Source organism: Mycteria americana, chromosome 4 (genome assembly GCF_035582795.1).
Source record: "Mycteria americana isolate JAX WOST 10 ecotype Jacksonville Zoo and Gardens chromosome 4, USCA_MyAme_1.0, whole genome shotgun sequence".
Taxonomy (NCBI): domain Eukaryota; kingdom Metazoa; phylum Chordata; class Aves; order Ciconiiformes; family Ciconiidae; genus Mycteria; species Mycteria americana.
Genome location: NC_134368.1, coordinates 73,667,127 through 73,692,589, shown reverse-complemented (window position 1 = coordinate 73,692,589; position 25,463 = coordinate 73,667,127). Strand labels below are relative to the sequence as shown.

General features: G+C 41.0%; 1 protein-coding gene across 6 annotated transcripts in view; it reads right to left on the bottom strand.

Moving 5' to 3' along the window:
• Positions 1 to 6,085: 6,085 nt before the first annotated feature.
• WDFY3 (WD repeat and FYVE domain containing 3) overlaps positions 6,086 to 25,463 on the bottom strand; it is a 180,794-nt gene continuing 161,416 nt past the window's right edge. For all 6 annotated transcript variants that reach the window (XM_075500914.1, XM_075500913.1, XM_075500916.1 and 3 more), the window contains 14 exons: positions 24,549 to 24,655; positions 22,628 to 22,781; positions 20,035 to 20,126; positions 19,488 to 19,700; positions 16,622 to 16,769; positions 15,432 to 15,586; positions 14,840 to 14,998; positions 13,072 to 13,251; positions 11,771 to 11,953; positions 10,780 to 10,876; positions 9,389 to 9,718; positions 8,193 to 8,304; positions 7,639 to 7,836; positions 6,086 to 6,787 (listed from right to left, as the gene is read on the bottom strand). In XM_075500914.1, the coding sequence (XP_075357029.1) occupies positions 6,667 to 6,787; positions 7,639 to 7,836; positions 8,193 to 8,304; positions 9,389 to 9,718; positions 10,780 to 10,876; positions 11,771 to 11,953; positions 13,072 to 13,251; positions 14,840 to 14,998; positions 15,432 to 15,586; positions 16,622 to 16,769; positions 19,488 to 19,700; positions 20,035 to 20,126; positions 22,628 to 22,781; positions 24,549 to 24,655 (2,249 nt within the window). In that variant the 3' untranslated portion in view covers positions 6,086 to 6,666. The remainder of the gene's footprint in view (positions 6,788 to 7,638; positions 7,837 to 8,192; positions 8,305 to 9,388; positions 9,719 to 10,779; positions 10,877 to 11,770; positions 11,954 to 13,071; positions 13,252 to 14,839; positions 14,999 to 15,431; positions 15,587 to 16,621; positions 16,770 to 19,487; positions 19,701 to 20,034; positions 20,127 to 22,627; positions 22,782 to 24,548; positions 24,656 to 25,463) is intronic.

Sequence of the window (25,463 nt, the reverse complement as noted above, 5' to 3'; positions counted from 1 at the left end):
TGCAGCACTTTAACCTCCCTGCAGCTCTGCCCAGCAGCACAGAGTAGGTAGCACAGGTGCACAAGAAGTGGGAGGAAGCAGTCCCTCCTCCCAGGGGAAGGTGGTGGTTGGACAGCCAAATGCCCAGCACCTGGAAAAGTGGCTGGGTTTGAGCTACCACTGGCTCTCAGCAGCCTGGTTTTACCTTTTATTTATTTAATGTGGTCATTACATTTTTTTTTGGGGGGGGGGGTCATCCTCCTCCATGCAATAATATGTTCACACTTAGAAAAAATATGTTGCATCTCCCACTTGCCTACCCTGCAGCACAGAGGGCCTCAGCTGGGGCAGAGTGCCAGGGGCTGCCACGGACTCTTGAGCAGGCATAATTGTGCTTATGTTTGTCAGTGGCCATGGTCAAATTTTGGTCCCATTTCTTACAAAGTAAGTCCCCTTCCTTCGGGGCCAGCCATGCACCCAATGTAATGTCACTCAACTCTCCCAGGAAGACAGGGCAGGATTTGGCTCCCAACACATCAGTCCTCTTTCTGTGCTCACTTACCCTGTCCTCCTCTCTATGTTGTGTGGCACACTAACCTCACCAGTGAATCAAGACCATGTCCTGACATGGAGACAGACATGTTCCACTCTCAGTAATTCCTTAAAAATGCATAAAGCAAAAAATACCTTGAACTTAGAAAGCAGGCTCCAAACCTCACCTTTCTGAACTATCAAAGTCATCACAACTGTGATGAAAGACAATTTGGTCACAGAAAATTGGCCACAGATTTGTTAACAATGGACTGGGCTATGGCACTATCGCAGAATGAAATGCCACATTTTTTAGTTCAAAATGGCTCCCGCCTCAAAACCAGCCAGCTACAGACCTTCTGTGAACAACTTGCACACCCAACAGATGCGCTGGAAGACCTGGCCATTTCTTTATGCTGCTAAATTGAATACCTGGCCCCATGCAGTCCTTCTGCCTGGCAGGAGCTGTGGTGGAGCTACAGTTAAGGGCTGGTGCACTTGCAGCGAGCTGCCTTGTTTCACTCCAAAACTGGCTGCTGGCCCATCTGATGCCTGTTGGGGATTTTACGGCTCCAACACTGACATTCGAGCTGCCACGAATTTCACAGGGCACCATTCTTCTTTCTCCTGGACCCAGGTTTAGTGCAGGAACCTCACAAAAGCCTATGGCTTTCCTAATGAATCACCCTTTTGTTTGGACAGAAAGGAGCCAAACTAACTCTCCCAACACCTGATTTGCAACAGGGACTCTAAACTGCACTACCTGTGTTAATGTCAACACCAAAGCCTGCACTCCATGGGGCAGGGATGGGACTGCAAAGTCCATCAGGACTGTGGCCCCCACCACTTCTCCATGCTTGCTCCTGGCACCTCCACCCTGCCTGGGGGTTGCCACAGGCAGTGGCGCAACCCTGCCTGCCGGGCTCCAGCCATAGCACTCAGCCTTTGGCTCCACAACCCGCTTGGAAAACTCAAAGGGCAATTTTTCTTTGTTTCATCAAGGCAGGCTTCTCGGAGAAGCAGCCTGTGGAAGGGAGTTTTTGGACACACCACAGGCTGGCAGAGGTGGAGAGGAGCACGTGCATATTGGGGTGCTGAGGGCACATGAGGGCCACAAAACCACTCCGGGAGGCTGGCTCACCTTCCCAACGCCGAGCGATGCCCTCTATCAGACTTCACAAGCTATGGAGACGAGGTGCTGCAGTGCGCGCTGTAGGCAGGATGTGACACTAATTGCAAGTTCTTTGCATCATTCAACATGCTGTACCAAGTTAAGCACAAGTTAGCTAACTTAATATGGCACAGATCAAAGAAGGTGGCTAACTAATTTTTTGCCTGTGGGAAAATGAGGTTGAAATACTGCATACTGAACAATCCAGCTGCACAGACCAGCCTGGAGCTACTGTTAGGAGGGCATCTCTCCCCACAAAGAGTGGGCAGCGATGCCAGACCCTATACCCTGCAGTCGGCATGGTTTACTGGCTCAAAATGCTTTGATGAAGTTCATTCGTGACCTGCTCCATGACAGCAGAATAGCATGCCGGCCTGCAGCTGCCAAGTGTCTGCAGGTATGCTGAGAAGTACAGTAATTCCCCCATAACAGTTAGAGAGAAAACATTTTTTTCAGTGTATGAAAAGATTTAAAATATGGAAATCCCTGAGTGAGAAATACTTGAATCTATGAAAAGTGGACATTACCAATGCTATATAACCAAGATACAGCTTGACAAAAATTGCTTCCATTAACTTGAGAGCTTGAGAGCACACTTAAATATAACTAAAATCCCCAAAGAGTTCATGGAAGGAGTTAACGTTAAACGCGGTAAGCATAGACAGTTAAGTTCCTCAGTAGAAGTTCCTTTTCTTTTACAACCAGTAAGAGAAATCTCTTACTGTCAAATACAAAGAATGCAATGTTAGTTCTGGTGCTCATCAGCAAAGGAACATGGTAGGCCCAACTGCGTCAAAGCCTCGTTTTTAGTTGGAGAAAAACTGTTAGCCACCAGTGTTGGCACATAATTAACTGCCAACATGAAAACCCACATTCTTTAGCATTACCAGCTTAGAAAAGGGTATAAAAATGGATTGAAGAATTAGTATAGTATTTCAACATTTGGGGATCTTAGGCTGTTTCTCACCAGATAAGGTCAAGTTCTGCTCTAATAGTCATTCTCTCCTTGGGGAAGATGATTTAAATTGGATTTTGATACTTTCTCCTCTTCCACTGTCCTTATCCAGCATAACTTAAATAATTCTTTTTTGTCTGCTTTCTCTATATTGGTACAGCCTATTCTTCTACACACTGCCAAATTCTGCTGGCTTCACACTCTATAATGACACTTATAAAGCAAAAAAGAATAAACAAAGACACATGATTTCACACTGCATCATTGTGGATGACCGTACTCACGTTCAGAAAGCAAAACCGTAAATAGAAATTTACTCCTCGTGACGATACAGAAACATGTACTCATTAGTTACCGCTCCCATGTTAAAAATGTTTATTCAGCTGCAAATGTTGCATCTTTCCAACAAATGCAAAACAGCTTTTTGGTGGTAAATAGCAGGTATTTATTTGAAATGAAAAAAATACTTCAGTACCTGAACTATTGCATTTAATCATGTATTGTTGTAATTGTGTTACTCTACCTTTTTGCATTGGAGACAAATATACAATGAACATTCAGATATCACAGATTGCACACTAGATAGTAAATCGTCAGGCCTTTTACGTAACCACCAAAAAACAGATATTGGGTTCTGCAATATAGTACAAAATTCCACACTCCAGTCTTAGCCAGTTATCTTCAGTTTACTCCTGATGCTGTACAAATAAATGGCCATTTAACTAGGGCTTACAAGTTAATAACAGGACAAAAAAATATACATTGCACTGACACAAAAAGTCAGCTGTGTTAATAGTCATGCAACAAGTAACCAAACTTGCTGAAATTAAAAATACTTTCTAAAAACAGTTTTAACTGCATAAATATTTTATACACAGTTCATTTACTGAAACAAAAGGAATCTTTAAATGATACAAAGCAAATATAAGTTTCTACCAATTTTATACATAAGAAAGTGCAAAATAACTTATCTAAAGTGTTTTGCTATTGAACTGATGAATGTCGGCCGGAGGCAGCCAACCCCCTCTCATAAGCATGACATTACAGTTGCACACTACATACGAATGTTAAGAGTACATGAATAAGTATACTACAAAGAACAAGGCAGGAGAAGACGTGAGGTACTTGCAGAGAATACAGTCTACTAATGTTAGTGTACATGAGTATATTTTTGCTCAACAGATTTTTACATGGAAAACAAAGCAAGTATTTGCATTAGAAGCTTGAAAAAAATTGGAAAAAAACCCCACTCCCAAGTGAACAAAACAGTTGCCCACAGCACCAGCTGCCAGAGGAAATATGAGCAGGTGTGTTTTTTCCCCTCCACCTCCTACAAGCAAGAACATGGGTTTTGGAACAGCGCAACCAAAGAATTAAGTCAGAGGGCTGTGGTGATTTGTTTGCAAAATGTAAATTGGGACTAACCTCTACACTACAGAATTTGTAAAGAATGACGACCTTGATTTTTTTTAGTACGCTGCCAAACATCAAAAGTGTAGAACACCACCCGTACAACATGCTTACGTAGCTGAACGCAGTTGAATACCTCTTCACTGACGGCCCACTGTCTTCATGACCCCGCATTAGTACTATATGCCAACTGTTTGCTTTAGTGTTTAGATTATATCAGTGTTATTGTCATAAACCTTGTTTTTATTAGGGTTTAATTATGTGGCTGTACAAGTTCCAGTCCGTAGAAAAGACGACTTCCTTAAACTTGGTTTTGATTTGAAATCTGGAGGCAAGGGGAAGAAAACTCTGTGGACTCAAAGGCATCTAAGAGTTGTTAAAAGAGCCTCCTCTTAAAACTGAAAACGTTAAGGCCACTAGCCTGTCTTCTGAACTATGCTGGTTTCGCATCATTTTGGGAAGGGTGAAGGCAACGTTGGAGAGAACAGCTGAACACAGAAATTCCAGTGCTCTGCACATGCTTACTGAGGACCTCTTCTTGTTTTCAGGGACAAATCTGTCGGGGTAGCCATGCAGCGTGGCTACTTGATCATCACTCTTGGGATCCAAAGGGATCTATTTGGGTCAGCTAATCTCAACAAACCTGCATTTACTCAACAGTGTGCAAGGGCTCTAGAAAAGCCTTTCTGTTCATTTGGGGACCTAGTATACATACCAAAACAGGAATATATCTCATTTTACAGACCAGCACATACATAATAAACAAACATGTATCAAAATACATATTTAACCTTCAGTGCATAAACATGGGATACCAGGGTAAATAGTAAGTGGTCAGGATTAACAAATTATTCACTGCTAGAAGCTCAAATCAAGAGAAGACAGGTGTGCCCCCGCAGTGCCAAGGACCTTCTGGAAGGAGCTCAACACCACCACAGAAGGTCTGGCATTTTCGATGGTGCAATTCCGACGACAGTGCCGGTTTTAACCATTTGCTGTCCCCGGGCCAGAGTCTGCCCAAATCATTCCAAGTGAAGGATAATCTCATTGTCTTGAGTGAACAAACTCACTGAAGTACTAGCAGAGCAAAAGTGGGGCCACCTGTCTTCTGTTGGTTTGGGTCATATCCTTACCGCTATTTAAAATAATCCATTGTGAATATACCTAGATCTAGATCAGTTTGTCACCCATTTACAAAATATATACACATATGTTAAAAAACCAAACCAAACCAAACACCAGCCTGCCCCCCATCCCCCCCTGCCCGCCCCCCCCTCCCCCACCCAACCAAAAACCCACTGGCAAGACCTCATTCAGAAATTAAGTCCATAGGCCTATCTGATGCACGTGTTCCAATCCCAGTGGATATCAGTGTCTCTACTTCATCCCATATGTAGTGCAAAATAAATGACAGAGTAGTAAAAAAATACTGCAATTAAATTCATATTGGAACTTAAAAACCGTAATGGAAATCTACTGCTGTCCTCAAGTTGATGCCATGTGCTGAAACATGAAGATAGCTCTTAGAAGCATTTCTGACATGACTAATATCACCCTGTTTTAGAGCAATGCCTATTGTTCCAAAAGTTTTTTTTGCAAACAAGCTACAGGACAACAGCGGTTAAGTTTTATGCACAAGGAAATCATTCTGTACCTATATGCAAGCCAATTGCTATTGACTAAAGAAGGTAAAAGCTGGTTCTTGCACTGCATGAATCAGCTGCTAATGAACATTAAGTAATTAACAAAACTGCAGCTCTGACATATGTATAAAAGAGGCCTTATTAAATATGAACAACACTGAGGTGGTAAATAGTTTGGTATAAAATGCAACACAAGTGTACAATTTAGTTCCTGGTTATCTTACAGCTAGAATAAAATACTCCAAGTCCTATTCTCAAAAATGTTTTCTTTTGAAAAAATCCATGTAATTCTATGAATAGCCTTACTTAAATTAAGATACTGTGGGCAACTGAAAGAACAAAAATGCACAGACTGGATTTTTAACAGAAATACGCATAATGCCTTTGAGATTTCTGTTGTGTTTTTTTTTTTTTTTTTTTTTTTTTTTAACATTCGTATTTAAATTGATAGATGAGATAAAGATGCCACACAAAGTATAGTGGTTAATCTGAAGTCCCATGTAACAGGCAGTTAAGTTCATATTTAGATAAAAAGGCCATTATACTTATTTACAATATACACAGTTGCTTGCGAAGAAGGCAGATTTACAGCTATCTTCTAAAAAGCCTTCCCCTCCCCCCGATAAAGATTACTAGCTCTACAAAAACAAGACAAGAACGGGTGTTTAGGATAAGTGAGGATTTTCTTGTTAGCCATGTCAACATAGGCTTATGGGTTGACAGTTCTATTGGATTTGTGGTTATTAATCATGTCTTCCTGGGCCTTGCTCTTCACTTAATTACGCTGTTAGCCTCATTTACCTTCTGTCAACACAAACCAATTCAATGATCCCTTTTTACTTTTAGTGCTTAAAACTCAGTATAAACTTAAGTGTAAACAGACAATATTCTAATCCCTTCTGATCACTGCACGATACTCTCACTAGTTCTTGTACTGATGGTGGGGCTGGACAAGGTCTCCGTTTGCCAGGACTCCATCAATTTCTGGGCCCCTCCTCTGCACCCCGCTCATGCTGCAGGTTGTAGAAGCAGTTCTGGCAGACTCTGACTGGTGATGAAATCTTCAGACGCTTGATTTCAGACTGAAACCTACTGCACCTGTAGAGGAAAACAAACATCACTGTGAACACAGGTCCTCTCCCAACCTGGCCATTTTCTATCCAGGTGTGGAAATTATCACGACTTCAAATACCAGAAAACCATCTAAACTTATCTTGACAAAGAAATGCAATGCAGTGTGGTAGAAGCAGAATTTAACTTGTATGATCACCACAGAATCAATGCAATGACTCTGTGTGAGAGGTAGCTTAAAAACAGCTGTTGTCACCAGTTTAGACTCAAAGTATAGCTACAGAGGTGAAACTAGAAATACTGTCTCTGACCCAGTGGACCAGAGAAGAGACTCCCACCTCAGTTCCTGGGTAAGGGGAGCTCACATACATCCTCTGTGTCATACATTTTCCTGTCTGAAGCTGCATGCTACTGGCTCCTAAATCAGCATCCTTACCAGTCCTGCACACAGTTTACATTTTGACTGGGTTGCTTGTAGACTGAGAAGAACAACTAGTTCCTGCAAAAGAAGTTTGTTAGGGTTTTGTGTTTGGTTTGGTTTGGTGGTTGGGTTTTTTTTTTTTTTCCTTTCCTTTTCTTTGCTAAGTTCATTTGTATAGAGTTTTTCCCAGATGGGCAACAAGGAGGTTTTCAAAGCTGCAAGCAGATTTCATTCTCTCCTGGTATCTGTCTTGCTAACCGGATTTATAAAGGGGTTGGTCTGTCTTTTCTAATTCCTCCCCAGGGGTTTTGAGTGTTTTGATGTTTTTTCTTCATCAGATCTCTTTTGGTAAGGTAAACCTCAGTCTTTCAAGCACAGTTCTGTGGCGTGCAACAGCTTTACGCAGCTTAAAATTCTGTATGGAAAAGAGCCCGAAGGAGACTGTTGGCTGGCTTACTTCTGGCAGAAGAGTTGTCCACAGTTCCTGCAATGGTGACGCCTCTCAGTGAGTGAAAAACGGACTGCGCAGCCCGAACAGCTGTCTCCCCCCTCGTCCTTCACCCAGTGATCAGCTGCAGATCGGCCAGGCTGATCACTTACGGACCAGCTGAACACTCTGCCTCGACCATCCCCAATAAGAATTCTGCTGTGATCCCTGCAAGAAAAAAGCAAAAGCATTCCTGCAACAACTCTGGCACAGTAACGCACAGACATCGATGACTGATTTTACATGTCAGAATATGTAATATGTTAAACTACTGGCATAGTAACTAATGCGCAAATTAGCCTGGTCTGACTGAGAAACGGAGCTGCAACAACACTCTATGTAATGTAACACAGCTGAATAAGTCTACTTATTTTACTAGTGTTTTTATCTCAGTCCTTGAACAAGGCTGCCTAAACAGAAGCACCACAAAACAGCATTATACAAAGAACAATGGCTGGTTCGTACCGCTTCCCGCTGACAAAAACTGAAAAAATGTTTTAAGCAATTGCTTGCGAGCTACTCACTTTGAGATGCCGAGTGCAGTGATTTCTGCTGGATGTGTGTTGTCTTTGCGATCAAATGCTGTGTGCATAGTTAGTTTGCTTCTAAACACCAACTGACGCTCCCATCTGTATCCTAGAAATGAGCAGGAAGTAGGAGGGGAAAAAGCAAATTTGCTTGTTCTCATTTTTGTTCCCTCCTCCCCCAACATACCTGTATGTGTGACTTTGTAGAAAGAAAAAAATCTCTCTCCAGAGATAACTACCTCTGACTTGAGTTTCACTCAGGGAAAACACATTTTTCAACTGCTCCCCAATGCATATAAGAAAGGAGAGGATACAAAACAATGCATGGAGCCTCCAATTTCTCCAAGTCCAGTTGGGAGCTGCAGAGAATGGTGACATACACAGGGAAGCCCTGTACCAAAGCCTGACAGGACTGGGATAGCTTCATTTTTTATTTTTTTAATTTATTTTATTTTTAAAGTCAAGACTCAGATTTCCAACTGTCATTCATTTTCTTCATAAAAGCTCATATGATACTGTGTTTTGAGGATGTGACTAAAACAGTTTTGGTGACATACTGGTGTTTTGGCTGTTGTTCAGCAGCAGTTGCAGAGTTGTCAAGTTTTTCTCTTTTTCCCCTCTCTGCTCTGCCCCTCACCCCCACCAGGAGTTTTGAGGTGCGCAGTAAATTGGGAGGGGACACAAGCTAGACAGCTGACTCTGACCAAAGGGATATCCAACACCGTATAACATCACGCTCAGCATTAAAACTGAGAGGAAGGGTCTTTGGGGAAGGCAGCCATTTTCTCAGAGACTGGCTGGTCATCATTCTGCTTGTGGGAGGTGGCAAGTGATTGCTTTTGCATCACTTGTTTTGTCTTTCTCTTTCCTTCGCTTATTAGACTATCCTTATCTCGACTTGCAAGTTCTCTCGCTTTTGTTCTTTCTATTCTCTCCACCATCCTGCTGCAGGGGGTTTTGATGGTGGCGGCGAGTGAGTGGCTTAGCTGCCGGCCAGAGTAAACTGACCACAGTGTCTCAGGAAAAGCTTGAACAACATGCAACCTTTGCACACAAATTTTTCTCTTCACCGACCATTTTGGAATTTATCAGCCAACCCTGCTCAAAGCTGCATAGATAGAGAGAGACTGCCTTATGGGTCAGTGCTGACAGCACATTTATCTGGCAGAGGAAGTGTGCCCAATTTATTTTACCTGGTTTAAGCTTGCTGTAGTGCCGTGCTTCAGCATAGCTGGGGTGCGGGTGGTTAACCTGAGCATGGGGATGCATTTTTGCTTGTCCCTCAGAATAATTCACAAAGATAAAGCCATCTTTCTCATCCAAGCTGAGCTGGTCTGACCAACGCCTGGAGTCATCAGAGCCACTGTCTGCTGACCATGCTGCTGCTGCTCTGTTTGATGATGACCTAGGCCTGTGGCTGGTGCTGCTTGGTTGACTCTGGCTCTCCTGTGGTTTCATGTCCTGGCCTACGCATGGATCATCTGCCTCAGAGTCACTGCTGTCCTCTTCATGGGCTTCCTGCCCTGGATTCACCCAACAGGAGAGAAGTTGTTGTTAGAAAGGCTGCTTATAGCCTGAGCTTTTTCCCTATTCTGCTGTTGCACTACTTACAACCCAATAGCTACCACCACAGCATGACTAGAGGGAAACTGCCTGCAGGCATCTCAAAGCCTTTGCAGAGATTCAGCTCCTGCCAGGAATCACACTATTCACCTTTTTCGCACTGGTCTGTCAGAAAACAGCACTCCTTAGCTGAAGCTATCTTTTATGACAGTCCGTCTGAGGTAGGCTATGACAGACACAATGAGTAAAATTTTCAAAAACGCTCAAGTTAGCAAAACCAAGTCCTGCTGCCTTTCACCAAAACTTACACAAGTAAGGACAGTCAGCTATGCTGAAACTCTGTTTGACTGAGAAACATGATGCAGATTTGTTAATAACAGGTTTTGTTAATACAAAAAAGCAACTGCCAAAGATATTTATATTCCTAGTGATATGGGGAAAAAAAAGAGCTGTATTTATATAATAATTACTAATGAGTATCATGCAATCCAGATCCAAACCCAGATCATATCTTCAATATGAAGAGGGCAAGAGGAAGATCAGATGTCTAAAAGAAACACCCATCAAGCATGGACCAAAATCTTCTGACAGGGGAAAATGATATGGCCAGCATTGCGTGTCTAAACAGCATGCTGTTCCATCAGTAGATTTTTAAACTCTGCTGTTATGCTATAATTCCATTTCAAAATAAAACAAAAAAGAAAATCTAGCTTTTGGACAATGGTAGCATACATTGGGTTCACCAATAGCAGAAACAACCACACACAGAAAAGTTCAATCTTCACAGGAAAAAAGCTATGATGGGCATGATTTTTTCTTACTTATAGCAGTATGAAACTACCAGAAGCAAGGCAGTGACCAAAGAACTCAGATGGTCTATTTAATATGTCCACTGGATGTCTATTGTCTTTTGAGACAAAATCCCCATTGTCCATTCTGCACTGTATAACCACAGGATTTTACCTATGTATAGCGAAGATCAGATAAAAGGCAAATACAAAACACTTGTCAGGAGACATACCTATTTGTGCTTCCTGACAATCCTCTTGCATTTCCAGCATCTCTACAGGCTCTGGAGCTGGTGTTTCTGGTACTTGCAAAAACTCCATCCGCCAGAACTGGAGGAACAGGGGATAAGCAAAGTGGCATGTACTGAACTCTTAGCTTTCTTCTAAGCTACTTCTAGAGTTAAGATGGCTTATCAGAACTGTGCATTTGCACTGGTAGCATGAGAGGCAGGTCACATCTCCATACTAAGCCCTAGATACTATAAGAGGACATCTGTGTTCATGCCTGAATCACAAGTGAACAAGTCTTGTGCTGTTATTTATCATCTTAGCTGTTCAAATAAAAAAAATCCAGTCCACATAGCAATCTGACCAGCAGACTCCAGTTAAGGCAGACCCAGGACTGCACACAGCAAAGTACTGAAAATCAGGTTAGACTCGCAGTGATCAGATATGCCACTAAGTTCCTCTCTTCTTTCTAGGCAGCAAAATGAATTGTCTCAAGGCGTGTAGAACAAAAATGGTGAACGAAAACTACAATGTCCAGGCATGAAAGCTGGTGACCAAAAGTGACCAAAATAGAGCAGGAAGGAAAATGTATGCTGCTGACTATTACTAGTTACCACATCACAATGGGTGCATTGAAAAGGAGAAAGAAAAGTGAAAGACTGCATAGGAAGAACGTCAGCTCACTGAAAGAGTTTTCCATGAATTTTCCATGTCCATCTAACTTGTGGACAGGATACAGTGCACCACCCTGTGCAGAAATGGCACAGCTCGTTCCAGCACCAAAAGCAGCCTGCATCATCTACCCAGCCTGGACTCCCTCCTTCCTGCAGGACTAATTGTTCAGGTGGAGCACCCAAGTATAGCAGGACTGCTTTTGGTACCAGCCAGGACAGTCTGTTGCATAGACACGACTTCTCTAACTATTACTACTACTACTACCACCACCACCACCAAGGTGTAAACTTATTTTTCCAAGCAGTGATACCTGGTACTTACCCGGACAACTCCGTCCGAATGTCCCGTTACTATGACGTTCTGGGTATCCCACTCATTCATCTCTGACACAAAGCAACACATTATTTGCTGGCTTCGGCCAGTGAAAGTGTTTACGCTTGCAGTAGGGCTACCATTAATGCTCCATACATGGATGTAAGTGCCAGCACATGATACAATATCCCCCTGCAAAGACAAATAACATTTCCAAATTTCAATACAAGTCTCAGGTCTTCTTCAGCAAAAATATAAGCCAGGCTCATTTATAAGCCAAGTTCAGCCACCAAGGCTGGCACTTTTCAGGAAGTTTCATTCAAGCTGAGTTTGGCCACCTAAACAAATCTTTAGGACAATATGCATTTTTTAAAAATTGTACATAGAAAACCAGACTTAGAAGCAACCTATTTGTTGTATTTACAGCACACAATGAGTAGACCAATTCCTCCACTTTTCACAGCATAACAATCCAACAGCATATTGTCAGTACTTTCCTTTCTCAATTTTCAAAGACTCTGTTCATGTTGACTTCGCTCTTTTTCACAAACACGCACCACCTTAAAATTTCATTTGCTTCCTTATTGGGAAAAGAGCAAGAGATGGCCCAAACTAGTGCAGAGGGGAAATGGGAGCTGCAATCTAAAACACTGGCAACGCTACAACCACCAGACTACTAGCAGCTAATGAACTGTGCCTCTTGCTACCCCCTCCTTGCATTACAGCCCCGTTTTGTCTTGATTTCAACCACTACATCTGCTCCAGTTGCAACACGGTCCATCCAGCCCTGATGGACCACCTACATAAAGTTTCAACTCAGACAAATTCTTTGATGTGCATGGGGCCTGGATAAATGGCAACCCGTTAACATATAGGACCACCAGGGAGACAAGCTTTTAGGATATGTCTGTTTCCACTACAATTGTCACTGCAGCTTCATCCAAGGTATCGTCTGCTTCCTCTAAATGAAGCATAAGAGAACAGAAGTCAACCAAGGTCACATATCAAAATATCTTCTTAGCTCCTGTGGCACGTTTGACAACCCACTTCGAATGCCGCACTAGCTATATTGCTGCCAGCACTGTTAATAAGCCCTTCCGAGCTCAAGCCACTCGGCATGGCATAAAACCACGTGCGTGTCTGGACAAAAGACACAAATTATTCCCTAAACCAGCTAATTAGTTTTCAGATGAGTTATACAAGTTTTGCCAAACTAACAGAAGAGCCTAGTTTGTTTTTCTTTGGTTTAATAACTTCTGACTCTTGCTATTGTTCCCACTGCACATTGGTGAATGGTATTTGGTTCTTACCGTTAATTCATTTATACAGAGTGCTGAAACTGGAGCCCTGTGACCTCGAAGCTGTGTTAGGAAAGAGAGTTTATTCAAATCCCAGATGATGCAGGTGCGATCCCGTGATCCACTCACAATTATGTGATAAGCTAGTGATGCTGTTAAGCATGTGACAGTGTCAGTATGACCCAGTAATGCCTGCAAAACAAAAGTCAGAAGAAACAAGCTGCAATCAGGAGAGAACACAAAAATTGCTACATTAAACCCACTTATCTGAAAAGATTCAGATAATGTAAATGTGAATATCCTACCAGAAGATGCAACTGACTGACAAGTATTCAGTTGGCAACTATTTCCATAATTGAAAATGATAGTAGTAGTATTTTTTCCATTTAAAAAGTACTCTCACAAAACCAGATTTCAAGGGTCTAATGTTATATAGCCTTCTACTGAAAAAAACCCAAAAATAAATTTCTAACCCATTCTGCATCCTCCATCTGCATCAGTAGCCTATTTATAGGGTCAATGTGTGTTCAGGCTGCACCTGAAATTACATTCTGTAAAACAGAATTTTTTTGTAAATATAAAATGGCTCCTATATAAACTTCTGTTGATGTTTGAGAAAAGCTAAAAGAAAAAAGAAAGAGTTGCAACCAAAAAGGCAAAGTCAATTGGAAGGAGGAGAAAATTACAAGCATCTACTTGTATTAGGCCCTGCTTTTACATTTTAGGCTTAACCTAACCATTGGAACAGGAGTCTGGAATACAGTCAGATTATTGCAGCTTAGTCAGTCACAAACCATTGGCTGAAGTACAGTAAATGGCCTTCAATATGCTGCCCTGAAATTCAAGATACAGTGTTTTATCTTGCACTGTTCTTAAGTAAAACACTTTGGAAACACAGTTTTGGACAGTTGTTGGAGACTGCGCAAGGGAAGTTATTAAATAATTCTCTAAATTTCTTAAGTTTGAGTGGAAGCTTTCCTCTGGAAAAAATCCTGCTATTAAGATGCTAACAGGAACAGTAACACTTAACAACCTAGCTATCTATAACAATGATACACAGCTTCTAGAATATTTTGAGATAGTTGGGGGGTGGTGCGTGTGTGTTTTGTTTGTGCGTGGGTTTTCTGATTTTGGTTGTGTTGGTTTTGTGGTTTTTTTTTTTTTTTTTAGTAAACACACAAGACTTACTCTGCACTTAGCTGCAACTCACATTAAAGCATGGGTGCTCATTTGTTAGATTGAAAGTTGGTATTTTGAATTAACAAAGCAAGAACAACTTAAGGTAATCCTGAACAAGTATACTCTGCTCCACAAACATCACTGCCAGAAAGAGCAAAGTTTTGTGCAAAAGTGTAATACGTTTTTAAAGAAAAAAGTAATTTAAAAAAAAAAATTAAAAAAGGAAAATGAACCCTTAGGACAGTTTCCTTCACTGCCGTCCCCGACACAGTTTTCAGATGGGGGTATTTTACATACAACACTACAATAAAGCAGATGATTTCACAAAAACCACACCTGTATAATTTTGTTAACATCACTACCAAATTCCCCATCTCTCCAAAAAGCTCCTGGTGATCAACTATAGTTAAAAACGTTGTAATTTTAAAGACGCATTTTGCCCACTTTCAGTGCAGATCAATACCTCGACTACTCAATTCTCCAAAGGTCTGCTGGACTCATGGTTTCAAAGCTTACTGTATGAGCAATACCCCTTTCATAATTCCTTTGATCTTGTAACATAATTTACATCTTAATAAAAGGCATCTTTATTGCATTTTACCTGTTTCAGTGTGAGGGCTTTAGCTTTTTCTTTGGAGATGCCCATTTCCCACACACACACTGCTGTGCTTGTTCCTCCAGTGATAACTAGTTTGGGGTTGGGGCAAATGGCACACAGTATCTGACCCCATTCTGACAAACACTCATAAACAATTACTGCCTAAAAATAAAGAAAACAAAGAAGAATTACTTGCAGGATTAGTGCTTGGTAGGATAAAAATAAAAACCTGCATGCCACCCTGCACACTGGACCATTAAATAACTAAGATATCGCTGCTATGCAGTTTTTCCTCAAATAGGAGCAATTCCAGCCTCTGCCATAAGATGCCTCCCAAGAGAACACGAGAGATGAGCTTTAACTGATAGATTTAATTCATTCATGTTTTGCAGACCTGGTAAAAATTTATTATTAATTGGTTTATGTCATTCTGCCAGCGTTCTGATGAAGACCACGAGATAGGGAGCAATAAACTATGCAGTACAAGATTATTTCATTCACATGTGAAATAAATTTCCATTGTTAGATTTTTTCACTATTGAGTACTAATTGCTTTTGGTACATTCAGCACTGAAACAAACTTCAGATTACAAACCTTGTCTGACTCGTAGGTACCCAGTCTACAGCTGAGGTCTGCATAGCCCCAAGCAAAAGTTTTGTTCCATGTAGGCGGGATGAGAACCTTATTCTGTTCTACTGCCAGAATGCCTTTATCAGTACACACAATCTGTCCCACAGGCTCCTTGAGCTCTAAAAAAGAAGATGGGGTTATGTTTTATTGCTAGCACAAATACCATCTGATCCCATTAAATACCTGATGCTCTGCAAAAGCAGGATCTCTGTATTGCTATGTTATACAAATCTTTGTTTCAGCTGCAACGATGGCCACTTTTGCTACATTCCTAACAAAAGCAGGGCTAAGCACCATCAGTAGCAGCGAGAACACCCCGAGGATCACAGATAGCTCTGACTCCACCTGCGATGCTGCACAAGGTGTTCTTCAGACAAGATGTCTGTGATCATTAGAAGTGATTGTACCATTTTTGGCACAAGTAAAAGTAAGTTTTTGGTATCGATTCCAACATCTTGGCCAAGCGTTCCCACAGGCTACATTCCTGACTACAGCCCGTGGTATGCTACCTGCTTTTCCTCAAGCTTTGCAAATACAGATTAGAGCTTTCTAATTTCCTGTCTTGGAGTGTAGCCCTGCTATGTCCTGTGTAATAGTATGTCCTTCTCTCTTTACGGCAGGCAGGCACAGGTTCATTTAATTAACTAGGAAAGAAATCACTGTATAGCATTTACCCGCCTCACAGACAATTAACTTCTGTTCAGTCCAGTGTCAGATATGAAGTAAAAAAACACCTTTTTTTGTCTCAGCTACCAACACCACTCTTTCCTGCCAACATTTCTTGACACTGCGATAAAGAATCCTTCTGCTATGAAAATCAACAAAAATTGAGGCTATTGCAGGCCCAGAAGCAACGTCCCCTGAATATTGTTTGTAAAATTAAAACTTTAAAGAGGTGTTTGGGCCCAGTTTTATCCCTCTATTTTTAAAAAAGTTACATTAAATGGGCACAGATTTGGTGCCTCCCAAGTACACTTTAAGGTAGCTAAGAACATAATCTTACAGCATTAGGATATTTTAAAGTTGTCTTTCTCACAAAAGTACAGGCATTAAGAACATTAAAACTAAGCAAAACATGGAAAAGGATAATCTTGCTGAAAGTCTGAATGCTCTGGCAAAGAAACAGGAATAATTACTGTGGTTTTACAGTTTACCTTTCACTGGGGCAAGAGATGGCCGCAGGTTGTCCAAATGATGGAAAAAAATCTTGTCACCTGTGGAACCAGGGGGCACACAGGTTCCCACAGCCTCTCCATTCAGACGGCTTCTAACACGCTTTGGTGGGTGTGGTTTTTTAAAGAGCTGAAATTCATCAAGAAATTAATTATCATCAAAAATTAACGGTTTACAAGAGCACAAGCTTAAAAAGATCATCAGTACATCAAATTTACCTTTTAAAAATTCTGCAGGTCACAGTTATTTTCACTAATAACTTATGGCAACCATTTCAATAAGGCTCCAACAAACAATACGAAATCCAACAAGGATAACATGAGCAAAGTATTTTTAAAGCTACCTCCAGTTGCAAAAGCAGTTGAAGTAAAGCAAGCAAAAGTCCCAAAGTTGATGCATAACGTGGTATTAAATTCTAACTTAGGATAAACTGAAAGCTAATTTTTGGCTTTGAAACAAACTGTGTCCCACAAACAGCAGCTCACGCACTTGGAGGCGGCCAGGCTACCAAAGAACAGGAGTAACAGCATGAGTGGGCATGTAATTGGACCACATAGGACAATCACGCATCTTAGAAACGCATCTTAGCGCTAATTATCTTCTGCTCTTCATTACAAGTGACTGAATTTCCATTTTACTGCTTCAGTAACCATTCCTGGTATCTCAAACAGTGTTAAAACAAGCTGATTATCGCTTCTAATAAGTCATGATCATCAATGACACACACTAAGGTTTATCACTTGATAAATTCATAATAAACATCTTGGATGGTAGATGCTATGTATTATAATATGTAAGTGAAAAATATAAGCATTGAGTGATATTTTGTAAGATTTCGATTACTCTTTCGCAGAGAGGTTATTACAGCACTGAAAGGAGAAATGAAATTCCAGGGCTGAAAGTTATTTTCCTTACAGCCCTTTGAGATGTGTTACCTGTTTGCCTATCCAAAGCAGAACATGCATAAGCCTGAGGTAGCTGAGCTACAAGCATGCACACACGTTTCTACTGCTTGCACCTACAGTCTGGGTACGAAGGGTAACAACAGGCCTACGTGCCACAGCTCTCCCTGAACTACAGTATGCCTCCCATCTGGCTGGGCTATGAGAAGATGGAGAGAGAACACACATCATACAGTGTTCACATGGACAACTGATCTCAAAAAACATCAGTTCCAGCAAGAAAAAAACAAACAACCTCCTTTCTCCTTTGAGCGACCGTTCCTCTTGCTTATTTGTTCTGCTCTGCCCCCCCAAGCTGTGGCACCTCGGGACCCTAGCAGAGTCTGCGAGAGCCCTCTTCCAAATGCAGCACCAGCTCTGCAATGTTTTGCAGCACAACTTTTTAAAATGGGAAACAGAACTACCAGGGGCATTATTGGTGGAAGAGATGGGATAAAGATGATGTAGTCCTCATGTTACATCTCCATGCAGCAAAGGAGTGAAAAAGTGCACAGCAGCCACATCACTGAGATAGCCTGCCCTAGATCCCCTGTGGAAAGTCACAGAGGGTCATAGCAAAACCCTACAGTTACATAAAAATGTGGTCCAAGAGCACTCACCACCAAAAATGACTTAAGGAAGGAGTTTTCAGTTTCCCGAGTTTATTGCAGTCTGCCTATTTCCTCTAGCAAAGTGTCATGCAATTTCTGGTAGATCTCATTATAAGTTTGTATCTAACAGGCATTTGAAGATTCAGGCAGACCTTTGGACTCAGCTGAGATGCTCTTCCATTGCCCTGCTCTCAACCCCAGTCTTTATCTGTTCATCTGGCTTTAGCTGGGCCATGTCTGATTATCATCACAACCCAGTGATTGATTATTACTTAAGAGCCCCACATATGTAGATTATTGAGAGAGAGCAAGGAAGGAAAAGGAGAAAAGCAGCCACACAGGATAGATGAGCAGTTCTTAGCCTTTCTTCCAAGCAATGAGAGACAGACAGCTGTTAGTGGGTCCCCACAGGAAATATCCTGTGGCTGTCCTGAAACATTATGTGCTGCTGTAGTCTAGAGTTCCCAACATGTGGATAGGGTTCCCAGTAGATTGCTGAAGGTATCTGTGGTTTCTACCAGATCTAGGATTGGAAAAATTCACCGATGACATTTAAAAGTTTCACTGGACAGCAAAAAAACCCTAAAGAAATGCCTAATTAAAAAAAAGAGAGAGAGGAAGAAAGAAACCCTCAACCCCCCCAAAAACCTAAAAACCCACTACAGTAAAACTTTAGATTTAATATTACATTTAATAATTTAATGTAATCTCTTAAAGAGAACACAAACTTTAAAGCTGTACCAAAAATGTGTCTATAGAGCTCCTTAACTATAGCTGTCCTACAAGAGTCAATCTTCTTAATGTAAATTTTGAGGTTTTTTTCCAACAGATTCTTCAAATAAAAGATGTGCTAAGCCCTGCAGAACCCCAAAAGACTGGTGTAAAAAAAAAGGAAGCATAAGTTATTATAGAAATTATTTTATTACAGGATAACTTAAAATACTTAAACACTAGGCATTACTTTGAAGCTGCACTTTCACTACTCCCCTCTGACTTTGCAGCAGGAATATTCTTCCTTTTTTATGCTGATTTTTAGAGTTCAAGCACAATTCATTTTGCCTTTATTTTAAGGGTGCAAAGGGGAAAAAAAAAGATATTTCTAATCTCACAAGCAAAGCCTAAAGTTGATCTTCGTTCCATTTATGATGGAAATATAAACGATTTCACATCACTGGAAGAATATTTCTGGAAAAACACTCCCAGGAAGTTTCACTCCTAAACCACTTTCATGTTCTATATTAACACATTTCAATTTGAGTGTCATCTGACAAATAAGAATTCTATGAAGGGTATACCTGCTTTGGTATCTGTCCAAAGTTATTAATGAATCCTATGGTAGCTGTCTCTTTTAATGGATCATTGATGTTATATATGTCCACTTGCCCCTCATAGAAGAGATGGTGAAAGACATTTACAGCTTCTACTGCAGCAGGACCTTGCTGTTTATAGCCAAAGATCAAGTCAATCCACTCATGCAGATGTGCACTCACAAAGTCACATTCGAGAGCCTGAAATTCAAAGGGCATGCATTAAAACTAGCCATATCGGTCATCGGTTGACTCTACTACACCTGCCACAAAGAAAAATGCAGAATATATTTTGACATATTCTTGTTATGTTTTGATAAAGCTTTTCATTGAAGCAAGTCTTGCCTCAATGTACTCCCTAGCCAAAAAGGAAGGGGAGGAAACACTAGTTCTACAGACCTTTGCAACAATTAGCCATCAACCCAGAACTCATGGACTGGCTAGTAGCTGTGACTGCACAAATCGAGCTTAGATTAATATGCAGTGGAAAGTCCCAACTGACGTTTCCTATTGTCATTATTAAAATGCAAATTACCTCCCGATGAACTCTGATAAATTCACGAGGATCTCCTTTTGCCCACGGGGGTAGTATTACATCGCCAAGTTTAGTGCCATTTTGTTTGCAACCTATTAAAAAAAAAAAAGAAAAATTTGGAGAGAAGCACTGAAACTACACTGCAACAGCAATGGTGAAAAAAATTATTAAAAAAAAAAAATCAAATTCCAACACCTTTCCTTTACAAAGCAAGCCATTTCAGTCTTTTCTTTAAAATACTGTGTTGTTTTTAAATGTCAGGAATAAAACATGAGAAATTCTGCCTGTTCATGTAAGATTGCTCGCAGGAGGAAGAATTCAAATATTCCTTGCTAAGACTTTTGAAGATGATGATAGTGTTTCAGCATATGCTCCTCAAAACAAACATTACCCTTCTAGCTAGAGGAGTTCATTAGATTACTCCTCTTCAGTCTTCACAACTTCATAATGCACAGTCTGAACTCAAAACCTTTATGTTTCCCCATCAAGTGCTCTTGGAACATGATTATTTTGTCTTTATTTTTCTGTTTAAGTAAATGTCTGCTTTTCTCTCCCCATCATGGGAAAGACCCACTCCAGTGCATGAAAGTTAATGAAAACAACAGCCAGTAAAATAGCCTTCTGCAATCATTGCACCACCAGCATCTTGTTCTGTCAGTTTAGCTTGCACGTAAGCGGCCAACCCTGCTACCAGGAACTGCTACCACAGCAGCTGTCCATTTTGCACCCAGAGGAATCAGCACAGCAAGGTTCATTTTCTTATCTCTTTTTGACTTCCTTGTTCTTATTCTATGAGGAAAACTGGAATAAATGTGCTAGCCCCAATTTAAGAGAGGACATAATTTCCTGTATTTAGGCACCTGTTCAGTACATATATATAGCAATGGCATGTCAATTGAGTATATTTTGAAGAAAATAAATCCCAGTATGAGACAGTGTAACAGCAAACTGTACCGAGAAGCCTTGGTGGAACAGTATTTCATCCCAGGATTTATTTTCTTCACAATACAAACATTCTGTATCAAGGAATGGAGTTATTGTTTTACCCATAAGAATGGCTACACATCACAAGAGTACAGGCTAAATATTCATTTCATAACAGTGAAGAGCTAACTGGTGTCCCCCACCAGCTTCACACCTAAGGACATCGGTGATTCTCCTGGGCATGATCTGGCCACATACATTCATCTGTGTCACAGATAGCCCCTTCCCACTCCAAACGTTAAATGGTGGCATGTTGCGATTACTAAAAATGTATTTGTTAAGACTTCCCAGTTATATTCTTGTTTTGTGCTTGTTGCCAAGAGACAATTCCACGCTTCCTATTAGCTCAGAGGAACACCAACAAATTTCCAAGTTTACAGGGGTACACAAGTACTAAGTACATTGCTCCAACAGAAACACTGCTTGCATCACCAGACTTTGAATCTTCCTCTATTTTTATCTGGGGGGGAAGGGGAGCGGGATTGCTATGAATTAACACAATCAGAAGTATCACACAGTGTTTGACAGTTGTTCGTAACAAAACCTTTTCTACTGTTGTTCCAAACGCTCCGTGAAGAATTACTAGGACTCTGATGGTCACAGTCCAAAATTATCAGATACGAAGCTAAGTGGACAAGACCTCAACATTCTTCTGGTAATGGCCATACCCTTCTGCATGAAATATACTTGGGAGAGGTTTTGTGGGGTGTTCTTTTGGTTTTGTTTTTGTAAGGTTGTGCTTCCAATCTCTTACAATACATTTTGAATAAAGGATTTGAGGCCGTCAAAACGTAGGACAAGTAACCTTTACTCTTGGTATTAGCTTCACAGCACAAAGCTCAGAAAATAAGAGCTTAATGACTGACATACATACTAAGGAACATGTATCTCCTATGGCCAATAGGTGTGAAATTTGACTCCTGTTGAATGATCACGCTCGCAAAAGCTAACTGCGACATTTCAACAAAACCTTTAAGAATGCTTTAAGAGGAAGTTCTATAAGTGAAGACTGTCAAATGGATTTTGCAAAGCTTAGAAAAATATGCAAAAAAGATGGTGAAGACCATCATGGAGTAGCAAGTTACATGGAAAAAAATGCAAACCAGAGAAACTCCAAGTAAAACATGATTATCTGTGCGTTTTGAACTGGTAAAAAACCAAAAATTAACTAAAACATGCCACTCCAAACAAAAATCCTTTTTTGGTGTTTCAGCGTCTTGTTCAGCAATTGTCAGAACAAACTTTGCATTAATTGCTTAAAATGAACACTCACCGCTTGAGAATATATCTTAAGGCTGATAAATCTGAAAAAGTAAATCTGAGGTATCACAGAGGAAACAAGAATTCCTGCTGCACTCTTCCCAATGAAACGATGAGTTCTGAATCATTCAGACTTTCAAATATAATATTGAATAAACACGTAGTATCAGGAAATACCAGAAGTAGTCCTGCTTATGCTTCCACATCAGAACATGCAAGTCATCTATCATTTTCTCATACAGTTAAACAGATCTTCTTCTGCCTGTATTACGAGACACTTCCCTCATGTTGGACTGTCTGGCACTGCTCTTCCACCCTGTAGCAACGCTATCAAGCTCTTTCTGCCTACCTAGGTCAAAATTGTTGGAATTGAGCAGGAACTCGGGGAGGTAGAAGAACTCTGGGATGAGCTCTTTCACATCTGCCATGTTGTGCTTCGACGCTGAATACCAAGCCTCCCGTACACTGTGAAACATTCGGTCAGCCAGGTCAAAGTGACCACCCTGCGGGACAGAGGGAGAAGCATGTCAGCATCAGAGTATCTCTCAGCACAGCAGATTTTGCCAAGAAGGCAAATCAGAACATTCTCTGCCTAATAAAGACACTATAGAACATCGCATGTTTCTTCCTCTAACACAACAGATTTAAACAGTTGCACATGGAGATGAGTGACAAGTGGCGTTCCTCAGGGATCGGTACCAGGACCAGTGCTGTTTAACATGTTTGTCGGAGACATGGATAGTGGGATTGAGTGCACCCTCAGCACGTTTGCCGATAACACCAAGCTGTGTGGTGCGGTCGACACACTGGAGGGAAGGGATGCCATCCAGAGGGACCTTGACAGGGGGGCCCATGTGAACCTCATGAAGTTCAACAAGGCCAAGTGCCTAGGTCCTGCACTTAGTTCGGGGCAATCCCAAGAACAAATACAGGCTGGGCAGAGAATGGCTTGAGAGCAGCCCTGTGGAGAAGGACTTGGGGGTATTTGTGGATGAAAAACTGAATATGAGCCAGCAATGTGTGCGTGCAGCTCAGAAAGCCAACCGTATCCTGGGCTGTGTCAAAAGAATGCACCAGCAGGTCGAGGGAGGTGATTCTCCCCCTCTGAGACCCCACCTGGAGTACTGCATTCACCTCTGGGGCCCCCAACACAAGAAGGACATGGACTTGTTGGATCGGGTCCAGAGGAGGGCCACAAAGATGATCTGAGGGCTGGAGCACCTCTCCTATGAAGACAGGCTGAGAGAGTTGGGGTTGTTCAGCCTGGAGAAGGGAGGGCTCCGGGGAGACCTTCTAGCAGCCTTCCAGTACCTGAAGGGGGCCTACAAGAAAGCTGGAGAGGCACTTCTTACAAGGGCATGTAGTGATAGGACAAGGGGTAATGGCTTTAGGCTGAAAGACAGTAGATTTAGATTAGCTATAAGGAAGAAATTCTTCACTATGAGGGTGGTGAGGCACTGGAACAGGTTGCCCAGAGAAGTTGTGGATGCCCCATCCCTGGAAGTGTTCAAGGCCAGGTTGGATGGGGCTTTGACCAACCTGGCCTAGTGGAAGGTGTCCCTGCCCATGGCAGGGGGGTTGGAACTAGATGATCTTTAAGGTCGCTTCCAACCCAAATCATTCTATGATTCTATGATTACTTTTTAGTACACAATAACAGTAAACATAAAGCACTGAGATACAGATATAAAGAATTTAAAGAAGAGAGTCATCTAGTCCTATTTCAAAGTTTAGTCTCTTCTAGAGAAACAAATCTTTTTGCCTGATGCCTTCAGTCTAGGAAAATATTTGACATGTAATGTTACAAACCCCATTACCCATCAAACTGGCAAACAATTCCAGGCTCTGCAAACGTTTGTTTAACACTCAGTACTAAAATGGCTCTTTGGATAGACACATTGGTTTAAAATAACAATCTTTCAACACCTCCAGCACAGAACTAAACAACTGGGGTATGATTCTTTCAACAACAGACGAATAAAACATGATCAACAAAGTATTTTTCACAATAAAACTTGCTTGGTTTTTGCCTGCTGATATTTTGTTCTGCATACATTTAGAAAAACATTCAAACTACAAGAAAAAAAAAAAAGTGAATTCCACTACATCTTTTACAAAGCAACATAAAAAACCTCCCAGGCAATAACAACTGCTAAAAATACTTTTTTGTACTATATTTGATGAAAACAAAGCCAATTGATCGTAATTTTCACTTAGGTCTCAAATGTACAGCAGGAAAAAAACACAAAGTGAGGTGATGTAATTTTTACCTGTAGCCGTAAGAAAATCTGAGTAAAAGGCTCCATCCGGACAAGATAGGAAGCCACTATCATGGCTGATGAATAGTGGGTCCCATAGTGATAAGCTGGAGTTTCCCCTGCAGAAGATTAAAAATCATAAACGTAGAATAAATAAAGCAGTTAGGTGACAGAATCCGTACTAACTGAAAAAAAAAAAAAATTAATTAGTGCTGCATTTTAATTACTCTGTGACCTTGGTCACATTTAAAATTGGAATTTGTAGTTTTCATTCTCGAGAATCTGAAAGCTTCACATTTTGTCACAGCCACCGCTTGAGTTTTGGCTGCAGTCCAGTAGCTCTAATTCAATGGGCTTCTGCAGAGCAATACTGAATGGTTAGTCATTTTTTATTTTAACTAATTGAAATGTCGTAGCGCAGCTATAGTGATTTCTGCTGAATAAACTCCCCCCCCCTTTAGTCTTATTGGTTACTGTGGAATTAAAGGCTTGGGCAGAAATATGTCTTAGAATTATTGGCTACAGATTTTGTACAGCTTTTACTTTCTTAATTTCCTGGCAAAAAGTCTCCATAAATACACTTAGAACATACTGATTCATTTCTAGAAATGAATGTCTTTTCCACCTGCTGTTGTTTGATACAGAACAGTACTGCCGTAGTTAAACAGGCTTCTGTGTTCAATAAAAGCACACAAGAAGAAATGTATCATATAATAGCTGCCTTGAAAATAAAACACACAAGCTTTATTTTCAATATATAAGGAAGCTCTAAAATCAAGAATACATAACTTAATTGCATCTCAATCCGAGGTTTTTTTTTGCTAAGAAAATGCTGTTTCCTTCGCAAAAAAACATGCATTAAGATAAGAAATGAAAAAAGCTAGAGTACTGCTAACACAGAAGTATTCCCATTCCTTTGTACAATTT